Below are 20,882 nucleotides of genomic sequence, written 5' to 3'. Positions count from 1 at the left end.
CTCTAGCACTTCTCTTTTTTCTCCTTATCTCTTCCTTTCCTTAACCATCTACAGTGTTAACCATCTTAAATGTTTCTTGGATGATTTGTTCTGATTGTTTAATAGCATTTCATAGTCTCAATGCATTTTTGTTTGTTTTGGAACAATTTTTTATTTACCTATCTGTGAATTTCAATATAGTTATAAAATGTATGCTAAACATAAGATTTGGGGATTTCAAGCATTTACAGCTGAGACTCAATTTGTATTTGTTTCTTTTTATCACATAAACACTTAGAACATTTAAAATGCCTTTTGAGAAAGAGAAAAAATCCACTTTCATAATTGTTTAGTATGTATACATTTTCCAGTATTTGTAATCATGGAATAAATGATTGTATTCTGCTAGCTATTCGCTTACAAACATTTACCTATATTTCTATGTGGTCCTGTTAGGGACATTACAGCTGAACGGGTAGAAGATGGGCCGTACGGTTGAATTTGGCTCCTTGTTAACGAAAGGGGGATCCTGAGTGATTTATTTAGCCTCTTAGTTCCTTTTCTCTTCGACGGGAATAATAAAACCCACCCAAGGTTGTTGTGAGGATTAAAATGTTATAAGAAGACACACACTCATAAATATACCTGCTTTGGCAAAGGAGCACATCAGCCAGGTTTTGTATGCGTGTGCGCGCGCGCGCGTGTGTGTGTCTGTTTTCTATGTCACTGTAAAGAAGCAAAAAGGAGAGGCACGTGGTTAAGCTCTCAGGGGGTGGATTCCACTGGTGTTATTTCAGTTCCTTTTTAAAGAAGAGCTCAGAATCACAAGAAGGAAACTAACCCCAAAGATGAGCCTCACGTGTAAAATCTTAACCAGCTTCCTTCTGATTTTCGCTGTTTCCACCAAAGGTAAGTTGGTGCGTGGGTCTCCACTGTCACCATTAGAAGCTTCTTTGGCAACCCTGAAGTGAGTGCAAGAGTCAGAGAGGTCACAGCCCAGCTTTCCTTGGCAGTGAGCTACCTCAGTAACTTTCTTGCTTTTTGTAGGTGAGGTCTCTGAAAATACTGAAGTCATCTGGGGTTGCCTGGATCATGACATCAACCTGGACATTCCTGGTTTTCAAATGAATGATAGGGTAGCAGATACACGATGGGACAAAAACAAAATCAAGATTGCACAATTAAAACAAGACAAGCCACCTTACCAGATAACGGACACGTATGTGATGTTAAAAAATGGAACTCTGAAAATTAAAGCTCTGAAGAGAAATGATAGCGACGTCTACACAGTATCTGTATATGATTTGAATGGAAAAAACATATTGGAGAAAGCATTTGATTTGAAGATTCAAGGTAAGTCTCTGTCCCCTAAATTCCTCCATCTCAGTATGGGTGCTGTTTAGCAAGTTGAGGAATAGCATTTATGAAATGTCCCCAGCCCTGACCTTGGCCTTGGGGGAGCCCTAAAGGAAAACGAATGCATCTCTCCTACCTCGCTGCAGACTCCAGTCCTGTGAGAGAGATGGAATCCACAGCTAATAGACCCTCAAGTCTACATACCTCAAACTCTCTCTTCAGAGGCTGTGGGGATGCAGGGTTGAGTGAAGGATCTGGATTAAGATCCTGCGTTAATCAAGAAGAGGGGAACAGGTGGGCAGAAGAAAAAGGTGGCCGTTCCAGGTGGATGCTGAAGGGCAAGCTAGGTATGAGACTGGGAAGGGGAGGCTGACTGGAGGGCAGTGGGTCTTCCATCCAGAGAGACAATTTCAAGCCAGGATGTCCTGAAGGAGTAATTGTAAGGCAGAAAAGGGCTGGAAATGATGAATTTGAGGAGGAACAGCCCTTGTTTCTAATCAGCTCAACAGCGGCATGATCAAAGGTGGAAGATGATTTTGCTGATATCTGTAGAAAATACACAAGGTGTGGCTTTGTATGTCTATGTGTGTACTGGGAGGGCAGTAGTAGCTACTGAAGATGGAAGCTTGAAGCCTAGCTAGGGAGCTGCTGCTTTAATCCAAGTGAAGTAGGGAGGGGCTGGTCGGTGACACTCAATTCAGGTTTCGCATTGGAATCAGCTGAGGTGCTATTAAAGTTACCAGTGCTGAGTCCCATCCCAGACCAATTTAATCAGAGTTTCTTGGTGCAGGGCCTGGGCATCGTAGGTGCTAAATTCCCCAGGTAATTTTAATGAGCAGCCAAAGCTGATAACTAGTGGCCTAGACTAAAGGGTGCCTATAAAATGCCTAAAGAACGATTACATTGGGGGTCATGTGTGGAGGAAGGATGAACAAAGTGGCTTGAGTTTGGGAGAGAGGGAAGAGAAAGTACAATAGAACGGAAGTGACAATGAAGTCATAAGTCCAGGGGTCACTTGGCTGGGTGTGGATAAAAGTGAGAAGAGGAAGCTGTACTTAGCTTGGAGAGGAAGACAGGAACCCCAGCATGAGCACAGCCAGAGATTCAGTGAACAAATAAGCATTTCCGTGCTTTGCACAGGAAACGCTGCCAAAGGACGGGCCCCCTCCTCCTACCTAGAGTCACCATCCAGCCCTGTTCTTGAGCGCTCGGAACTGGTAGCAGCCCCCCTCCAACAGTCACAGACATTGTCAGCTCCTCTGCAAATGACAACTTTCCATACCTAGACCTGCACCAGGACGGAGAGTACATTCCAGAAATGGGGCGAGACAGAATGGAGCCAGAAGGGACTTCTGCTTGTGGGCTCTGGGAACCACAGATGTCGTGACTCCGCCAGCATGGGCTTGAGTGTCCTGTTTTGAACTTGAGCTTCACATTCATGTTTCCTTTAGTACTGCAGTGGTAATAATGGTTACCAGTGAGATGTCATGTGCTCTGCTACATGATCTTATTTAAGGTTCCCAATAATCCTGAGAGGTAGCTGTTATTATCCCCTTACTATCTATAAGGAAACAGAAGTGGCTTGACAGGAGCGAAGTCAGGATCCAAACCCAAGGCTAGTTTTAGCAAGGATGGTGACATTCCCCCACCCACCACCCCAAACAGCTTTATTGTGGTATAATTCACATACTATAAAATTCAGCCATGATTCCATGGCTTGTAGTATATTTACAGAGTTGTACAACCATTACCGCAATCAATTTTAGAATGCTTTCATGACCTCAAAAATAAACCTTCACTCCTTTGCCAAAAGACACAGATCTTTCCATGACACAGCAGCCATCTCATTGTGTTTGTGTGTGTGTGTGTGTGTGTGTGTGTATGTGTGTGTGTGTGAATGTCACACAGCGTGTCAATTTGTGGGTCCAGTCACCATTTCCTGCCACATGATCCTGGGCAAATTCTCTGTCTGCTCTGAGTCTGATTTTCATAATAATAGCTATCGGCTATTCAGTGGGACAAGGCTTCAGGGAGACAACTAAGCATAGGTGCCTTGGACACCTGGAACACTATACCTGATTCCTCAGTGCTCGTGCTCTCCCCATCTCTTAGTTCCTCCATGCTTCTCAGTCTCCAACCTTGGTACCCACAGCTCCTTAAGGAGGGGGCTGCCGCCGCCAGCTGAGGAACCAGTGGAAGGCCCCTTAAAAGCAGCTGTTAGTGGAGAAGGAGTTTGTCCTAGCATCCTGGAATCAAAGAGCCACATCTGTGAGACGTGCCCCACAGGATCCAACCATGCCTCTTGTATGAAAGTATCTTACAGAGAGGATGTATGTAAAGATATGACTTCGAGTGGCTGCTCATCTCTGGGTGGTTCATATCAGTGAAATACTGGAAAGGATCTTAAAGTCCCCAGCAGTTAGGAACTTATTAATTAAATCAAGAATAGATCATTTAAAAAGATGATGAAAGTGTATATTTATTGGTGTTCCTAAAAGAATTTCATAATAGATCATTAAAGGAAAACAGGCAGACTAAAAAAATCTATGATCCAGTTTTAGTTTTTAGAACACTATTTATATGTGGTATGCATGGCATAGAAAACATTTGTTAAAGGGATGCATCGAAACATTAATAATTATTGACTCTGGGTAGTAGAATTGCAAGTGGTTTTTAATCTTCTTGAAACTTTTTTGGTATTTTATCAATTTTTACAGTGATGTGATTTACTGTTATAAATTAAAAAAGAGTATTTCCATTTTGAAAACACAAGCAAACTCCTTGACTCAACCCCTAGAGTATGCACTGACCCTGTCTTGTTGTATATGGTGATGTTTTTCCATCCTCTTCATTCTGGGTCACACTGAATCCCTGGATGGGGAAAAAAAAAACCCTTAATTTCTGCCTGCCTGTATTTTGGGACAGAAATGAAATTTGGTGAGAAAGTTCATGGGGAAGATATTATTGTCTGGGAGGGAGGAAATCAGAAAAAAAAAAAACAAAAAAAAAGCTATCCATCTGCATAATGAATGGAAGGATGCCGAGAAAGGAAAGTGGCAAGTCTGAGGAAAGAGAGGGAAGGATGAGAAAAAGGGCAGGAGTTGGTCACACAGCTCGCAAGTGGTGGAGTAGGATTGGGACCCGGCCCAACCGAAGCCAAGGCCAGGGCTTCTTCTTTCATGACGCAGCCTTCGAATGCTATCATGTCAGAAAAGGAGAGGCAGGGCATGTATGACTATGATTTTACAACAACTACCACCAATATTGTCAGTACCTGTCAGTGTGCCGGGGCTTTGTCACATGTCACCCCTGCTGTGACAGGTGGGGAATGTCTTTCTTATCCTTCTCTTGTGGATGAGGTCCAGTGAGGTCCAGTGGTGAGGTCCAGCAGCTCTGGGACGCTGAAGGCGTTCTCTCCCTCCAGAGCTTGAACTGCACACCTGACCCCCTGCTCCCAGGACCTGCTGCTTCATTTGTGACCAAGGCCCCGGGCTACACATGTACCAGTCCTCTAGGGACAAGTTCCCAGCTGCTCTTAAAGCATTGCCCCCACCCCGCTATCCCTCACAGGCTCCTGAGCATATGGGGATCAGGGTGTGGTAAACCTCTTACCCATACTACTGAACTTGGATTTGGAAGGGTGAGCTCCTCTCCTGATTTGCCATTTATTAGTGGGTGCCCTTGGACTGTCCATTTAACCTCTCAGAGCCTTGGGCACTTCATCTGTAAACAAGAAGAGAAACATGCGCCTCTCTGTTAGGATGAAATGATATCCTATATACGAAAACATTTTAAGGTATAAAACAGCACATAAGCCTGTGATATGATGTATTTTTTACTGATATAACGTATCTGTAAATATCAGAAATAAATTTGTTGTGAACGTGCTGTATAAATAAAATGAAATAGAAATGATTTTTGAAAATTGCTAGGGGTCTTTGAAATTTTTTCTGGTCCCAACCTAACTCAATTTCCCCTCTATAAATAGGTATGTCTTTTACAATCAGTAAATGGCCTAATATGAATTGAATCTTTCTTTCCTTTTCAGAGATGGTCTCAAAACCTGTAATTTCCTGGAGTTGTACCAACAGAACCCTGATCTGCGAGGTAGCAAAAGGAAGTGACCCTAAATTAAAACTGTTTTTAAATGAGACCCGTATCAAAGAAAGTCATCAGAAGGCCATCACACACAAGTGGAACAGCAAATGGACTGCATCATTCAACTGCGTGGCGAGTAACAATGTCGGTGCCCAAACGAGCACGGTGACCATCAGCTGTTCAGGTGCGTGGTGGGCACTGGTCAGACACCCCAAGTTCACTTCACAACCACAGCCTTTGAGGCCCACAGCAGAGGACCGCTCCAGGGCCTGGGTGTTTGGGCTGGGAGGCATCCTCGGCTCAGGGTGAGGACTGAAAACATACCCCATTTCCCCGGAAATCTTCAAGGGAAGTCCTAGAGGAGAGATGAGGTAGTGCTCTATGGTTGCCCATCTTGGGAATCTTCTCAGAGAGCATGGTATAACCTCAGGCAATGAAAAAGATTCTCTGCTAGGAGAAAGAATTGCTGAGTTGAAGAGATAAAAGGAGCTGTAACGGTGATCTCACACAGACCGCCACTTCCCAGAGAGGCAAGCTGACTGGCCCACGATCCCTCAGCTAGTCAGTGACCATGATTGTGGCTCCTAGGGCAATAATGGAGAAGGGAGCAAAAAGATTCCTTTCTGGAGGGGAGATGGCTGGCACCTCCTATCAGGGGCAGTTACAGAAGGGCTGTAGAAACCCTGGGAGTTAGAGGCTTGGGGGAAAGAAGAGCTCGAGGCCAGGGAGGACCATGAACACAGGTGGGCAATGCTCTTACTGCCTCAGAGCAGACAGCCCAGCACCAGAAAGTTCTGAAACTTCAAGAGTCTAAGTTCTTCCCTGGACCACCAGCCTCATGTGACCCCTAGAAGTAAGTTTTTTAAAATAAATTTATTTATTTTTGGCTGTGTTGGGTCTTCGCTGCCGTGTGTGGGCTTTCTCTAGTTGCGGCGAGCAGGGGCTACTCTTTGTTGTGGTGCGTGGGCTTCTCATTGCAGTGGCTTCTCTTGTTGTGGAGCATGGGTTCTAGATGCGAGGGCTTCAGCAGTTGTGGCTCGCGGGCTCTAGAGCACAGGCTCAGTAGTTGTGGTGCATGGGCCCAGTTGCTCCGCAGCACGTGGGATCTTCCCGGACCAGGGATCGAACTTGTGTCCCCTGCATTGGCAGGTGGATTCTTAACCACTGCGCCACCAGGGAAGCCCCTAGAAGTAATTTTTTTTTTTTTTTTTGCGGCACGCGGGCCTCTCACTGTTGTGGCCTCTCCCGTTGCAGAGCACAGGCTCCGGACGCGCAGGCCCAGCGGCCATGGCTCACAGGCCCATCCGCTCCGCGGCGTGTGGGATCTTCCCGGACTGGGGCACGAACACGTGTCCCCTGCATCGGCAGGCGGACTCTCAACCATTGCACCACCAGGGAAGCCCTAGAAGTAATTTTTGAAAGGTGGCCTGCTCTGGGAGCCAGGACTCTTGACTTCTAGTTTGGGTCTGTCCAAATATATAGGGACGACCTGCACAGAGTTCCTTCCCCTTTCTGGGCTTCAGCCTCCTGGTCCACAAAGAAGATGAGCCCTGTGATCCCCAAGAGTCTACTCATCTGATACTCTGGGATTATGCCTCCACTGCTGTCTAGTCAACCCCCTGACAGGAAACTGAGCACAAAAGATCGTTGTTTGGCCAGAGGCCCTGAGTTTCTATAGTGAGTATGGCTGGTCAGTGACGCTAGGAAGCAGCCCTGAGCTGGCGTGAAGTCAGAAGTGAGACTTTTTAACATACATTTTGAATTATTTATCAGTTGCTGTGTAACAAACAACCCCACATTTAGTGGCTAAAACACAAGCAGTTATTATCTCACAGCTCCTGTGGGACACGAATCTGGGAGTGACTTAACTGGATGTTTCTGGCTCAGAGTCTTTCATGAAGCTGTAATCAAGACACAGGCAGGGGCTTTCCCTGGTGGCGCAGTGGTTGAGAGTCCTCCTGCCGATGCAGGGGACACGGGTTCGTGCCCTGGTCCTGGAGGATACCACGTGCCGCGGAGCGGCTGGGCCCGTGAGCCATGGCCGCTGGGCCTGCGCATCCGGAGCCTGTGCTCCGCCACGGGAGAGGCCACAACAGTGAGAGGCCCAAGCACCGCAAAAAAAAAAAAAAAAAAAAAAAGACACAGGCAGGGGCTGCAGTCATGTCAGTCGGGTGCAAGCACTACTGGGGGAGCATCCATGTCCAAGTTCACTCACAGGGGCGGCATTGGGCTGCCTTACAATATGGCAGCTACTTCCCACAGAGCAACCATTTTTTTTTTTGCGGTACGCGGGCCTCTCACTGTTGTGGCCTCTCCCGTTGCGGAGCACAGGCTCCGGACGCACAGGCTCCGGACGCGCAGGCCCAGCGGCCATGGCTCACGGGCCCAGCCGCTCCGCGGCATGTGGGATCTTCCCGGACCAGGGCACGAACCCGTGTCCCCTGCATCGGCAGGCAGACTCTCAACCACTGCGCCACCAGGGGAGGCCAAGCCATGGACTTTTTGTACTTGATCTCAGGAGTGATAGACGGCCCATCACTGCTGCGGTATTCTATTCATTAGGAGCCTGTCAGTAAGTCCAGCCCACATTTAATCAGAAAGGGTCTCACACCAGTGGGAATACCAGGAGGCAGGGCTCAGCGGGGACCATGCTAGAGTCTGCCAGTCACATGCTCAGACCAGCGTCCCTTCACCTCCTATGAAGTCTATGTCTGCCCACCAGCCGTCCCTCCGTGCCCCCCATCACTAAGGCACAGTGAGGGAAGTCGCCCCTCCTCGACTTCACAAGCTCTTAATCCCCTTTTAGGAGGCTCTTGATTAGAGTTGCCAGATTTAGCAAATAAAAAGAGACAGTATAAATGTGTTCCAAGTGTTGCGTGGGACATACTTATCCTAAAAACTATTCGTTGTTTATTTCAAATTTAACTGGGCATCCGGTGTTTTATCTGGCAGCCCTACTCCACGCTTATTTTAACTAGATCCCACCAGTATAAAAATGTGTGTGCATGAAGGATGGAGCGAGGGAAGAAGGGCTTTGGGGGAAGATGAGGTTTGAAGACTGGAGCATTCCTGTCCCTTACTCTGTGGTACAGAGTGGGAGCCAGTCTGGGAAGGGGCCACTAGAGAGATGGAAGGAATACCTAGGGGGAGACTGGGGAGGACAGGGCTGCTCTTGAAGACCCTAAAATGGACCTGGATGTTTCATCCTAAAAGGCCAAGGCAGAGTGGAGCAATGACAAGATTAACCACTTGGCTCAGAAAAGATGAGCATGTACTTAAAACCGAAATAGTAGGAGGAAGGAGCAGGTTTGGACACACAAGAAGGACTCCACCACATAAACTCGTGGGCACATTATCTCCAAGAGGGAGTGCAGGAAGGAGTGTGGCTGGATTTAGTGACTGTGAGGACATAGCTTTCAATGACAGAGCCACAGCTGCCTCTGAGACACACTGGAGCATTCCCCGCAGAAAGCCCCCAGAGGCTGTGCTGGACGAATCTGTGAACAGACTGTGTAAGGCGGTCCAACATTCCCAAGTGTGCCCAGATAGGGGCGTGCTTGCCCTGCCTGAGGACTCAGAAGACAAGCTAGTGGCTGCATGGTTTAGTCCCTGCTCCCCAACTGGTCCTAGGCCCATGCCCCCCCACACCCAGGTCAGACCCTGGGAAGTCCTTGGCTCAGCCCAAGGTGGACTCCGATAGCCCTGGCCCTTCCTCCAAGCAGGCAGAGCCTAACGGACCCCCCTGACTTTCCCGGTCCAGTTTCACAGCAGGTTAGGATTATGCCTGCTTTTCCAGTGGAAGCCGCTTCATCCACAGAGCATAGAGAGGCCGTGTAACCGGCAGGCAAAGAATGGGTCAGAGGGAGACTTAGGAAAGAAAGCAAGGATTAACAACCCACCGCAGTCTGGAAACCTGTTTAGTTTCATTTCTGAGCCTCTGACTTGCTCCTGGGACCCATCCTGGGCTTCATGAACAACAGTATCTTCCTAGGAATGTTTGGCTAGAGAAGGGTTTCCTTGTGATGTTGGGGAGAACTCCATTTGTTTTCCAGATGTACGAGTCCCCTGAGCCCTGGCCCCAGCTGCTGCCTCTGTGACTGCTGTTGACTCACAAAAGGGCAGATGGCCCAGCATGCCTCCTGGGAAATAGCTCCCAGAAGCACTGGTGCACGGAACTGTAGTCAGAGCAGACCCTGATCTTTGTGTGTAGTTTTACAGTTTACAAAGCACTTTCACATCCATTATCTGATTGACTTCCAGCAGCCACCTGTGATATAAGTTCCTTATCTCCATTTTTTAAAGACAGGAACAGGCTCAGAGAGGTGGAGTAACTTGCCAAAGGTCACACAGCTCTTGCCTAGAAGAGCCTGCTCTCAAACCCATTTCTCTTAACACAGTCGTTGTTATCCTCATTGCATGACAGCAGCTGAAGGTCTGTGAGCTGAAGATCAAGTCCACTGCTGCTGCTAACTCACTGTGTGTCTGAGTTTCTCTCACAGGCCAGGGAAAATCTGGGATGAGGTGCTGCCTCTGAGGTCAGAGAACTGGGTTGGACACGTGAAACATGTATCCTGTCTTTAGAAACTTTCTGGTCAAGAGGGTGAGAAAAAAATCATGACGTGGGAGGGCAGCCGGAGATGAAGCTAGAAAAACAGTGCAGAAACATGGAGACGAGGGCTGCTTAAAGGAACCACTCAGGAATGGATACTGTGTGGCCTCAGGCAACTCATCCTCCCTCTCTGGGCCTTGTCTGTGAAACTAGAGATTACCCTAGATTTTCTCTAAACTCTTTCTCAGATCTAAACTTCTGTGACATTCTCCTTGATAGGGGACAGTGCTTGGTACGTGAAGAATCAGGCATTTGTGGTTCAGGAGAGCAGTTCTCCAAGGAACGTTCTGAGAGGGCTTATCCTGGACCCTGCACCCGCTCAGGTATTGACCCAGTTCACAGCCTCCATGAGCTTGGCTTCCCTGAGGTTGAAAAGTCCCACCAAGCTCTTTTATCTGAACGATAGGAGGCAGGAGTCCTCGAGTCCTTGGCCAGAGCAACGAAATGGCCCCTCTTCCCAGGATGCTCCCATCCATCCCACGTCTGTTCCTCTTGCAGAGAAAGGTCTGGATATCTATCTCATCATTGGCGTTTGCGGAGGAGGCACCGTCTTCCTTGTCTTCGTGGCACTACTCGTTTTCTACATTAGCAAGAGGAAAAAACAGAGGAGTAGGAGAAATGGTAAGCTCCCTCTCTTCTGTCCCACCACAGGCCTGGGTGAAATCCCCGTGGAAACAACTCATGGGTCTGGCACTTAGAGTCTGGAAAGAAAATAATGGAGATGGGTAGTTTCAGAATGTCGGGGCTGTAACCGACAGTTACAGTTTGTTCCATTTTGTGGTTAGCTTGATTTTTGAAAAACAAATTCTCAGTGGTAACAATGTGGGAGCTTTGAGAAGCTCCATCCAGGCTGGCCTCATTGGAATCCACCACCTGAGGCTGACTGGGTATAAAGCTGTGTGGACATATGTTGAATGAGCCACATATATCTGTGTGGGTAGAAAGATAAGCTTCGAAACACAATTTCCGTGAAGAAACACCTTGTCTTCTCCTGAGGGTGTGGCCAAGGTGGGTTCAAGACCAAGCTCCTAGGAATACAGGTAAAATTTCAGGACATCAGGGGCTCACAGGAACACACTTGTTCTAAAACTGGATGTTTATATCCCCTTTCCAATTCACTGTTCCAAGGGGAGGGGTTAGGGCTGTGAGTGTTTCTTCCTAGAATCAGGCCAGTCTGACAACTCACCTAGAATGAAAAAGTTATGCTCATAAGCGAGGAGCTGGCTCAAGGAGCGTCCAGGCCACTCAAAGCAGTGTGGGTGAATTACAGCAGAACTGGGTGGAAGGCAGATCTAACGGAGAGACCCATCCAAAGGCAGGGAGTGACTAATGTCCTCTCTGGCTACTCAGATCCTATTACAAGGGCTGTAACCCTGAGGTGCTCTAGGGCATGATCCCTGGGATGACTCAGAGGCAGGGCTGGGGTCTGAGTGCCCTCTCTGCTCCCTGGAGACCCAGGCACAAAACCATCCCCCACTGGTCTCTAAAGCCCTGGGCTCTCCCTCTATTTTTCTGGGGGGCATTTCTGTCTCCCCTACCCCCCAAAGCCTGGAATCTCTAGAGGGTAGAGGTGGCTTCTGCTTCCTCATCGTATCCCCCAGAGCAGCTAGCGTGACATCTTGTACACAGGAGGGGCACTCAATAAATAGTTATATTGATCTTGATTGTATCTTACCAAGAAAAACTCTTCAGAGGTTTTTATTGTTGCAGATGAAGAGATGGAGATAAGAGGGAAGAGAGTGACCCCTGAGGAAAGGGGCTGGAAGCCCCACCAAATTCCAGGCTCAACTCCTCAAAATCCAGCCATGTCCCAAACTCCTCCAATACCTGGTCATCGTTCCCAAGCACCCGCTCATCGTCCCAGGCCTCCTGGCCCCCGTGTCCAGCACCAGCAGAAGAAGAGGCCTCCTCCTACCCTGGGCAAACAAGTTCACCTGCAAAAAGGCCCTCCCCTCCCCAAGCCTCGAGTTCAAACGAAACCTCCCTGTGAGGTCGAAGAAAACTCATAACTGTCTCCTGACGCAGCTGTCCTCTTCCTCTAATTAAAAGAGATTAAAAACCGTCCTTTCCCATAAAAGGCACTGTGGAATTTCTCCACTCCAGGTGTGCATGCCCACACTTCCATCAAGTGTGCTCTACAAGCAGACCATGATCTCCTCCCCAGCCCAGGAGCCACAGCCATGTCTGTACCTTCCAACTCAGCCATGTGGTCTGACGTCTGGAGTCTCTGGCCTCCTCACAGATCTCCACCTCAGCAGGAAGGGAAAAACAATAAAAGTGCACACATTAGGATGATGGGTGATGGAGCGCCAAATCCTAGAGCTCTCGTACCCTCCCTCTCAGAGCACGTGCCGGTGTCAGATGTCAAGCAGTCGCTGTGGCCATGTCTCGCTACAAGCAGCTTCCTGCTTGAGAGACCCTTGGTTTTCTTAGGTGGACACTTGCTCACCATATCGCGAGTACAAGTGAAACAAATGCCTTGATTTGACCCCAGCAACTGCTCGCTCTAGAAAGGAGCCCAGCATCGAGCTGCTGAATGAGAAAGAGGCTAGTGGGTGGGGTGTGACGGCAGGACCAAATTTGGCCATCCCACTTCAACTGGGCCACCTTAATCCCCACCAGAACAACCAGAATCCACTCCCCAGGTCTCAGCTGCAAAGCTGGACCCACAGCCTATTGGTAGATTTATACAATGAATTGAAATCTCTGTGCACACACTTCAACAAGAGACACCAGAAAACATAACCTCATTTTGGGTTTCACTTCCTTGACTCTTCAGACATGGTCACCACGATCTGTAGAACCATCCTTGGAAAGAGGGGAATCCATGAATACTGAAGGTGCCATGAGCCTAGCAGACAACATGTAAAAGGGCAGGCTAAGAGACAACTTGGCTGAAGCAAATCCCAAGTCTTAAGGGACCATTATTAAAAGTTCAGGCCCCACCCCCAGCTAACAGTCATGCTAGCTGTACTTTGAGGGAAGTGGGAGAAAAAAAAAAAACAGTTTACAGTTAAGGTTCTAAAACAATAGGTGGTGAGAAGGCACCTGCTTTGAAATGTTGGTACCATGTTGTTTGTGGTCCCATCCACCCACCTTCTCCCAGCTTCTTAGACTTGCTAAACCTTGTCAGGCTCGGGCAGGAAGCTCTGAGGTCTAAACCACAAAGTCTATGTACATTCAGGACTTCCTGTGAGAGCTCACGGAGGGTTGAACTGCTCTTTTCTCTGAACCTGAACATCCATTGTTTTAGCTCCCAGAGTTAATTATTAAGAATAATGATGAATGGAAGCCCATAGCTTCCTGAAATTCAAACATGAAATCCAGTCAAGTAACAGTCATCACAAGATCAACCTAGGAAGAGAAATGAAGGTCTTAGCACTGCCCCCTTTCTCCTTCCTCATTGCAGTCCTGCGCTATTCCATCAGCCATCCTGCCAGAATGGCTCCTATCCCATTCCCTTCCTGAAGCCCTCCCTGGCCTTACCAACCCGCGCTGTGCTTTTCTCCTGAAATCTTGTGGCATTATATATCATACAGAACACGTATTGCCTCTAACTATTCAATCCTTCATCATTTACTCATTCAACAAACATTTATTGAACTTCTACTACATACCAAGCTCTGTGCTAGGTACTAGGAAAACAGAGGTGTAATGGCATCTTTGCTCTCAAGGCACTCACTGTCTAGTTGGGGGAGGAGTAGACTAATTACAGGATAAATGTAACCGTGTGATAAGTATAGGTCAGAGGCCAATACAGGAGCCCAAAGGAAGGACTTGGAATCTGGATTGAGTGATGGGACTGGGGTGACACAGAAGGCTTCCTGGAGGAGGTGGCATTTGAACTGAGTTGTAATAGATGAGTAGAACTGGTGAAGCAGAGGTGCAGAATTACCCATGTAGAGGGAACAGCAAGAGGAAGCTCATGCCGACTACCTGTTTATATAAATATGTTATTCATTTTTCAACTACGTTTCATCAGTTTGAAGATACCATTGATTTTTAACTGGCACCATTATTTACATACCACGAGAAAGAAAAAAACACTCTCAATCACACTGTTAACAAATGCTAAGTTACAATCAATTTTAGGCCCAACCCCATTCCTGAGGTGTTAAAATGTGAATAAAAAGTGCATTTTAGAAGCAATGAAATGCATGGTTAACAAGCGTCCTGAGGACGTTGACCGTTTCTCAGCATTGCCCGTACCACTTTACTGAAAATTTCACTGGCCAGTTGACTCAATGGGTGAGTACAGTCTTGATGAAAAGAAGGGAAGTGAACATCCGTGGCACCTACATACGGAAGATACACCCCCTGGCCTGCTGGAATCTCCACCGTGAGGCGGACAACACAGGCCTCACTCAAGATTTGTGCTGCAGTCACCCCTGCTGAGGTTGTGTGATCTCCCACTGAGCCTGTCCCGGAGTGTGGACTTTCTGAGAAGTGGTCAGGCCAGCTGCAGAATACCTTGCTGAGCTTGTGAGAAAAAAAAAAATCGATGATTCAGTAGCTTAGGTTGGGGCCCGAGACTCTGTTATTTTTAACAATAACAATTCTGAGGGGTTTTCAAGTGGGGAACCACAGGTGTGATGGTCCAATACTGGTCCTCCAATTATTAATCACCAGTGACTTGTCGAACCTGAGGACTTTATAGATAATACAGCATGTAAGAAAAGCGGCCACAGTCCAGTTAAAGAATCCTCTACGGGTAACGTCCACTACGATGAATTCATCCTGGTTGGAAGATATACTTAGGTAATTTGAGACACTGAAACACCCTAGAGTGTCACATGAAGATGGAAAATTCCGGTCTTTTTGATATCCTCCCTGCTCTCCCTAAAAGCAGTCTGATCCTAGCAACTGGGTCAGCCTAGCTCCAAGGGGACCTTGGCTGCAGACTGGCAGTTTCATCTCAGTCTTCCTTCTGCAGTCTCTAGGGTGAGCTCGCCTGGGCTGGCTGGGCTGCAGCCACACGGTTCCTCAAGCTCACCCATGTGTTCCCCACTGCAGGACCATTGCACGTGCTGACCCCACTGCCCACACCCCTCACCTGGCTCTTCACCCGTCCACACTCTTCTTTCAGGACTCAGATTGAGGGTCATGAAAGAGGCCCTTCCTGACCCCTGAACTCTGCTGTGACATGAACCTTGTGAGACCATCTCATCTCTGTGTCTCATTCTGTGGTCCTCTAGTTCAAAGGAGGATGAGGCCCACAGGTACTGCAGCCAGAAGGTTCTGACTCTCTCTCACTGGCTTTGAAAGCTTGAATAATTTACTCAGCCTCTTTGAACATTGGTTTCCTCATCTGTAAAATGGGGATAACACCTCACAGGGTTAAAGTGAGGATTAACTGGAAATAATGTCTGTAAATGTAACTGGGATGCCCTGGTGTACAGCAGAAATCTGAAAACTCTGAGCTTTCTTTCTGGCTTGATACCTGAGAATGAATACGTTGGATAGCGGATACAAATGGTCCAGTATTGGAAAGAGACACAACCCATTTTAAATTAATAAATCAGCACTCTGTAAGGTGACTTAGTGTGTTGTGAGTTTGAGTCACCTGAGTTAGTTTCCTAACATCTGGCCACATGGGACAAATTGATAAAATCCAATGCCAGATATATTAAAAGCAAAGAACAGACCTGTGAGGCAGCCCCACAAATCCTGGATTGAGCCACCAGCATGCTGACACCTCCCTGGCCCCATAAGCAGGGCCACCCTGATGACACATTTGGACATCACTCCCCAAGATGGAGGTTGAAAACCACAAGAAGGTGGTTTATTCACAGCAATACAGAGCAGGGGAAGGGGTGGCAGGGGAAGTTCGGGTCTCTCTGATAGCCTGCCTCTGATAGGGTGTGAGATCTACCCACTGGTCAGGGCTGGCATCCGGAAGGTGCTTACAGCAGATGTTGGGAGGGGCAATCAATTTCATGGATTTTTAGCAAACAGTCAAGCAGTCCCGGAGGTCCCACATGAGCTGGTGCCGCAGAGCCCAGCCACATGGACTGGGGAAGCAAAAGCTGGATTGCGGGGAGCTGTCTTCAGGGAGAGAACAGGGCAGGGGTAACAGTAAGGCAGGGGAGTTTCTAGTTAAGCAGCTTAACTCATGCGTCAGCCTTTACTCCCTTCTGAAACCCAACAAAAATAACATTAAACTTAACAAAAATAAAAGACACAAACCACAAAGGCAAAGAGAACAGAGGGAAAAAAAAACAAAACAGTAGACAATTAAAAACAGAGGGATTAAATACAAGTTCTCTACTGAATGTTGGGACTGAGCTCTTACCCCACCCAGCTTGCAGAAATCAGGCAGAGTATCCATGATATTCTCAGGCAGGATATTGGGAAAGATTTATCAGCTAAAGAAAGATCTCATCTAAAAAGACCTAATGACACTGACAACCAAGGTTTCCCAGTAAAACCACCCAGCTAGTTGTTAAACCCCTCCTGATCACAGAGATTTTGATCTTTACTCTTCCTCCATCTCCAAATACGGTCACGTTGGGGATTAGGGCTTCAACATATAAATTTTGGTGGAAACAATTTAGTCCATAACAGTGTTGAAGTGCTAGTGTTCCTAAGGTCAAGAAGGCTCTATGTGTCCTATGGAAAAAGCCCACGTGTCAGATAAGCTTCATTGAAGAATGAGTTATAGTACTGTGGGCCGTGAGTTCAATGTTAATGCAGCAGCAATGTATACTAAATTAGGTGTCTTTAAACAGAAACACACATAAAACAAGGTTCAACGTTCTGTATCGATCAGTTGATAAAAATGTGTGACCAGAGGTTTCCAGGAACCTAACCCTGTATTCCCCCTGGGAGCATAGTTCAGTATTTGCTGAGTCAGTGTTTGTGGTTACTTTAGAGAACACAACCACTATGAATAATGAGAACTGACTGTATATGCGTTTGTTTTTTCTTCTGGCACTGCCTTCAGATTAGCTCCCCTCACTCTCTCTGCCACCACCAAGCTGATGGGACTCTTGCCCAGGATTGCTGTGGTGACGAGGCAGCCCAGGCAGGGAGGAGAGAGCAGGGATGGTTTAAAAGCTCTCCGCTGACTTACCCTCTTCTACCCCAGGTTGTGGACATCCATCCCCTCGGGTCCCCTTGCTCACAATCCTACTCACAAAGAGCCTTCAGTCTTCTCAGAGGGTCCTCAGTTTTATGTCAGTTTTTCATATCCATGCTCTTTTCCCTTCAGGAGTTCTGTAGTTTGCCAAGAGTTAATTTTGGAGGAAGGAACCTGCAGCACAAGCTGGTTCATTGGCTTGTCAGGAATCTCGATCAGGGAGGATATTAGTAATACGATGTAAGAACAACCAAGTGGAAATATCAAATATGAAAAATATAGTAGTTGAAGCAAAAGACATAATAGCTGGGATAAGTAGCAAGATAGATACAGTGAAAGAATGAATTAAGGAGCTGTAAAATAATCCTGAAGACTTATCCCAGAAGGCAGGGGAAAATATAAAGAGATTCTAAAAAGTAAAAGAAATACAAAGAAATATGAGGGATAAAAATGCCAACATTCAGATATCAGGGATCTCACAGGAGAAAAAAAAAAAAAAACAAACATAGGGGAGAAAATGAAGGCTAGAGATAGAAACCCCCAAATTAGACACATTACTATGAATTAAAATCACTGAATACTAAGAAAATTCTGGAATGTTTTCATTGAGAGAAAGAAGCTCACATACAAAAAAACAGGCATCAGATTTACATTATACTTCTCAGTAGCAACACTGGACGCAAGAAGATAAAAAAGCAATACTATTTTTAAAGTGTCGTACATAGAATTTTATATTCAGCCAAATTGACATTGAAATGTGAGGATCTAATAGAAAATATTGTGGATATTTTCTGACATAAAAAACCTCAGAATCTATGCTATGCATAGACTCATTTTGAAAAACCCTTGGAAGAAATATTCAAAAAAGAGGAAAATGAATCCAACAGATGCTGAGGAGGAATGTAGAGTTAGGGTGATCAAATAACCTAGCAAAACTGTTGTGTAAAAAAAAAAAAAAAAAAAAGGGGGGGGAAGGTTACAGAAAAAAAGCAAAGGGAAAACTATACTCATAAGAACCCAGAACTATAATTTGATCTAGGCTATATCAGTTTCGTGTGTATGTGTGTGTGTTGTTTTCGCTGTTGTGTGTATTATGTGTGGGACAGGGGAAGCAGAGTCCAAATAGGTGAGACAACCTGTTAAACTACCTGCCTTGTCAGGGAGAGGAAATAAATATTGATACATTTAATGAGTCAGGAAGAAGAAATAAACAAATATGTATCTTAAGGTAAGGGCAACCACTATAAGAACAAAAATTAAATACGTTCTTTTAAACCAGCAGAAGAAAATCACATCTACTCAGTGAAGAGTAAGAAGGTTAAAACAGAAAAGAAAAAAAAAAGATATCAGTAATGGAAACTACAAAATAAGATGGCAGAAACAAGTCCTAATATGGAGTGGTTATGATAAATGTATATAGATTAAGTCACAAATCAAAAGGCAGAGCATCTCAAATTGGACATTTTAAAAGATCCAACAATATACTGTTTACAGAGGACACATTTACAACAAAAGAATATAGAAAGGCTGAAAATAAAAAGATATCAAGCAAAAAAGATGAGACAGCAGTCTTAATACCTGACAAAAGAAAATTCCAGAGACAAGGGAGGAAATCATGTGTGGGTAGAAGCAATAATAGAGCAAACACATATGCACCTGAGATATTACCTCAAAAACTATAAAATGACAACTGATAGAGCTTGATAAGAAAGAGCCAAATTAATAATTTTAGTCGGAAGTTTTAACATTAAAAAATTATATAGGAGAAAACTGAGCCTTCAGAAATGAATAGGTTAAACAGAGGAAAAAATAAGCCGTGATGTAGAAGATCTGAATATTTCAATCAATAAAGCTCAATTTATCTATACCCAATAGAGTACATATTCTTTTTGAGTACACATAAAAGAGTTTAAAAAATTAATCACATACTAGGCCACAAAGGAAATTACAAGAAAGTCTAAAGAATGACTATTATTCGGATTACCTTTTTCAATCATAATGAATTAAATTGGAAAAATTTTTTTAAAAAGATAGTGAAAAGAGTGCTTCACTTGTGGCGCGGTGGTTAAGAATCTGCCTGCCAATGCAGGGGACACGGGTTTGAGCACTGGTCTGGGAAGAGCCCACATGCCGTGGAGTGACTAAGCCTGTGAGCCACAACTACTGAGCCCATGTGCCGCAACCGCTGAAGCCTGTGTGCCTAGAGCCCATGCTCTGCAACCAGAAAAGCCACCTCAGTGAGAAGCACATGCACCACAACAAAGAGTAGCCCCTGCTCGCCGCAGCTAGAGAAAGCCCACGCGCAACAACGAAGACCCAATGCAGCCATGAATAAAAATAAATAAATAAATAAATAAATTTTAAAAATTAGTGAAAAGAAATCTATGTCAGATTACTAGAAAACATTACTTTTCTGGAAATACATTATTTCTAGAAAAATAGAAAACATATAATTAAGTAATTCTTGGGTTAATAATAAAATAACCAAAGAAGTAAATATATAAAACCAAATGATAATGAAAGTACTACATGTTAAAATTTGAAGACTACATCTACAGCAGTACGTATTGAGAAACAAATATGTAGTTTTAAATACATTTATCAAGATATAAGACAGGTTGAAAACAAGCAAAGGATAATATTCAGGAAGGTGGGAAAACAATAAGCAAAGAAACAGAAAGAAAAGAATAATAATGAAGGTGGAACAGATATCAATGAAATCGCAAATCACAACAACAAAACTAGAGAGTATTAACAAAATCATAAACTAGTGTTTTAGACAGACTAATAAGATAGACCTGTGGTGAGACTACTTAAGGAAAAAGAGGGGGTTGAAGATTCAAATAAGAAAAAAAATACAGAATGTAAATGAGGGGATAACTACAGACGCAGCAGAAATTTAAAAATTCATAGAAGAGTATTATGAATAGCTATACACTAATATATTTTTAACACTAAGGAAATTTGCTATATCTCTTGAAAAATATAAAAAGCAAAATTGGCACAAGAGGCACAAAACGGGAATAAACTATGAGGTGTTAAAGAAAGTGATATATTATCAGAGATCTACCTTTTAAAATATATCCAGTGCATTTTACAGGTGACTTTTATGAAATGTCCATGGAGCACTAATTTCTATCTTATACAAGTAATTTCAGAAAATAGAGAAAGAGTGAAAACTGCCCAGTTCAATTTATGAGGTTAATATAATCCTGATTCTAAAACTGAATAAGAACAATGTAAAAAGGGAAGTATGAGTTCATTTCACTTATGAATGTAGATTTTCAAAATCTCAGATAAAATATTAACAAACAAAGCCAACATTATATTTTTTAAAATACATCATGATCAAGTAGTGTTCATCCAACAAATTCAGGGAAACATCAACATAAAAATAATCTATCAATAAAATTACAAAATAGCTGAAAGGAGAAAAGTCATGATTATATTAGTGTACAAACAACATTTGATTAAAAGTCTTAGCCTAGTAAGAATAAAAGATCCAGCCGTGGCTGCTAATTGGTCCCGTTCTACTGATAACAGTTGACCTGGATAGCATGGTTGCCAAGGTAAAGACTACATTTCCCAACCACCCTAGGCGACTAGATGTGGCCAAGTATTTAGGCTCTAGTCAAAGGGATGCGTTCTGAGCCATCTGGCAGTGCGGAGTCAAATCAAGAATTCATAAAACATTTGACCTGACAAATCTATCCCTGGGCGTATATATCTTAGAGAAATACCTGTACAAGCCCCTTATATCTG

The 20,882-nt window shown here is 45.0% G+C and overlaps 1 protein-coding gene across 2 annotated transcripts; it reads left to right on the top strand.

Annotated features, from left to right (window-relative positions):
- Nucleotides 1–763: 763 nt before the first annotated feature.
- On the top strand, nucleotides 764–12,119 carry CD2 (CD2 molecule). 2 transcript variants are annotated; one of them, XM_022583970.3, is made up of 6 exons: nucleotides 764–888; nucleotides 1,027–1,332; nucleotides 5,384–5,617; nucleotides 10,262–10,365; nucleotides 10,541–10,663; nucleotides 11,753–11,879. In XM_022583970.3, the coding sequence occupies exons 1-6, from the start codon at nucleotides 828–830 to the stop codon at nucleotides 11,768–11,770; spliced, it is 846 nt and encodes a 281-aa protein (XP_022439678.1). In that variant the 5' UTR covers nucleotides 764–827; the 3' UTR covers nucleotides 11,771–11,879. The 2 variants fall into 2 exon arrangements, with proteins under 2 accessions (XP_022439678.1, XP_022439677.1); XM_022583969.2 differs by lacking the exon at nucleotides 10,262–10,365 and having other exon boundaries at nucleotides 765–888; nucleotides 11,753–12,119.
- Nucleotides 12,120–20,882: the final 8,763 nt, after the last annotated feature.

The sequence above is a fragment of the Delphinapterus leucas genome, chromosome 1 (genome assembly GCF_059928025.1).
Source record: "Delphinapterus leucas isolate spDelLeu-1000000601 "Yukka" chromosome 1, BTC_Dleu_Yukka2, whole genome shotgun sequence".
Classification (NCBI taxonomy): Eukaryota; Metazoa; Chordata; class Mammalia; order Artiodactyla; family Monodontidae; genus Delphinapterus; species Delphinapterus leucas.
This window is presented reverse-complemented; position numbering and strand designations above follow the sequence as displayed.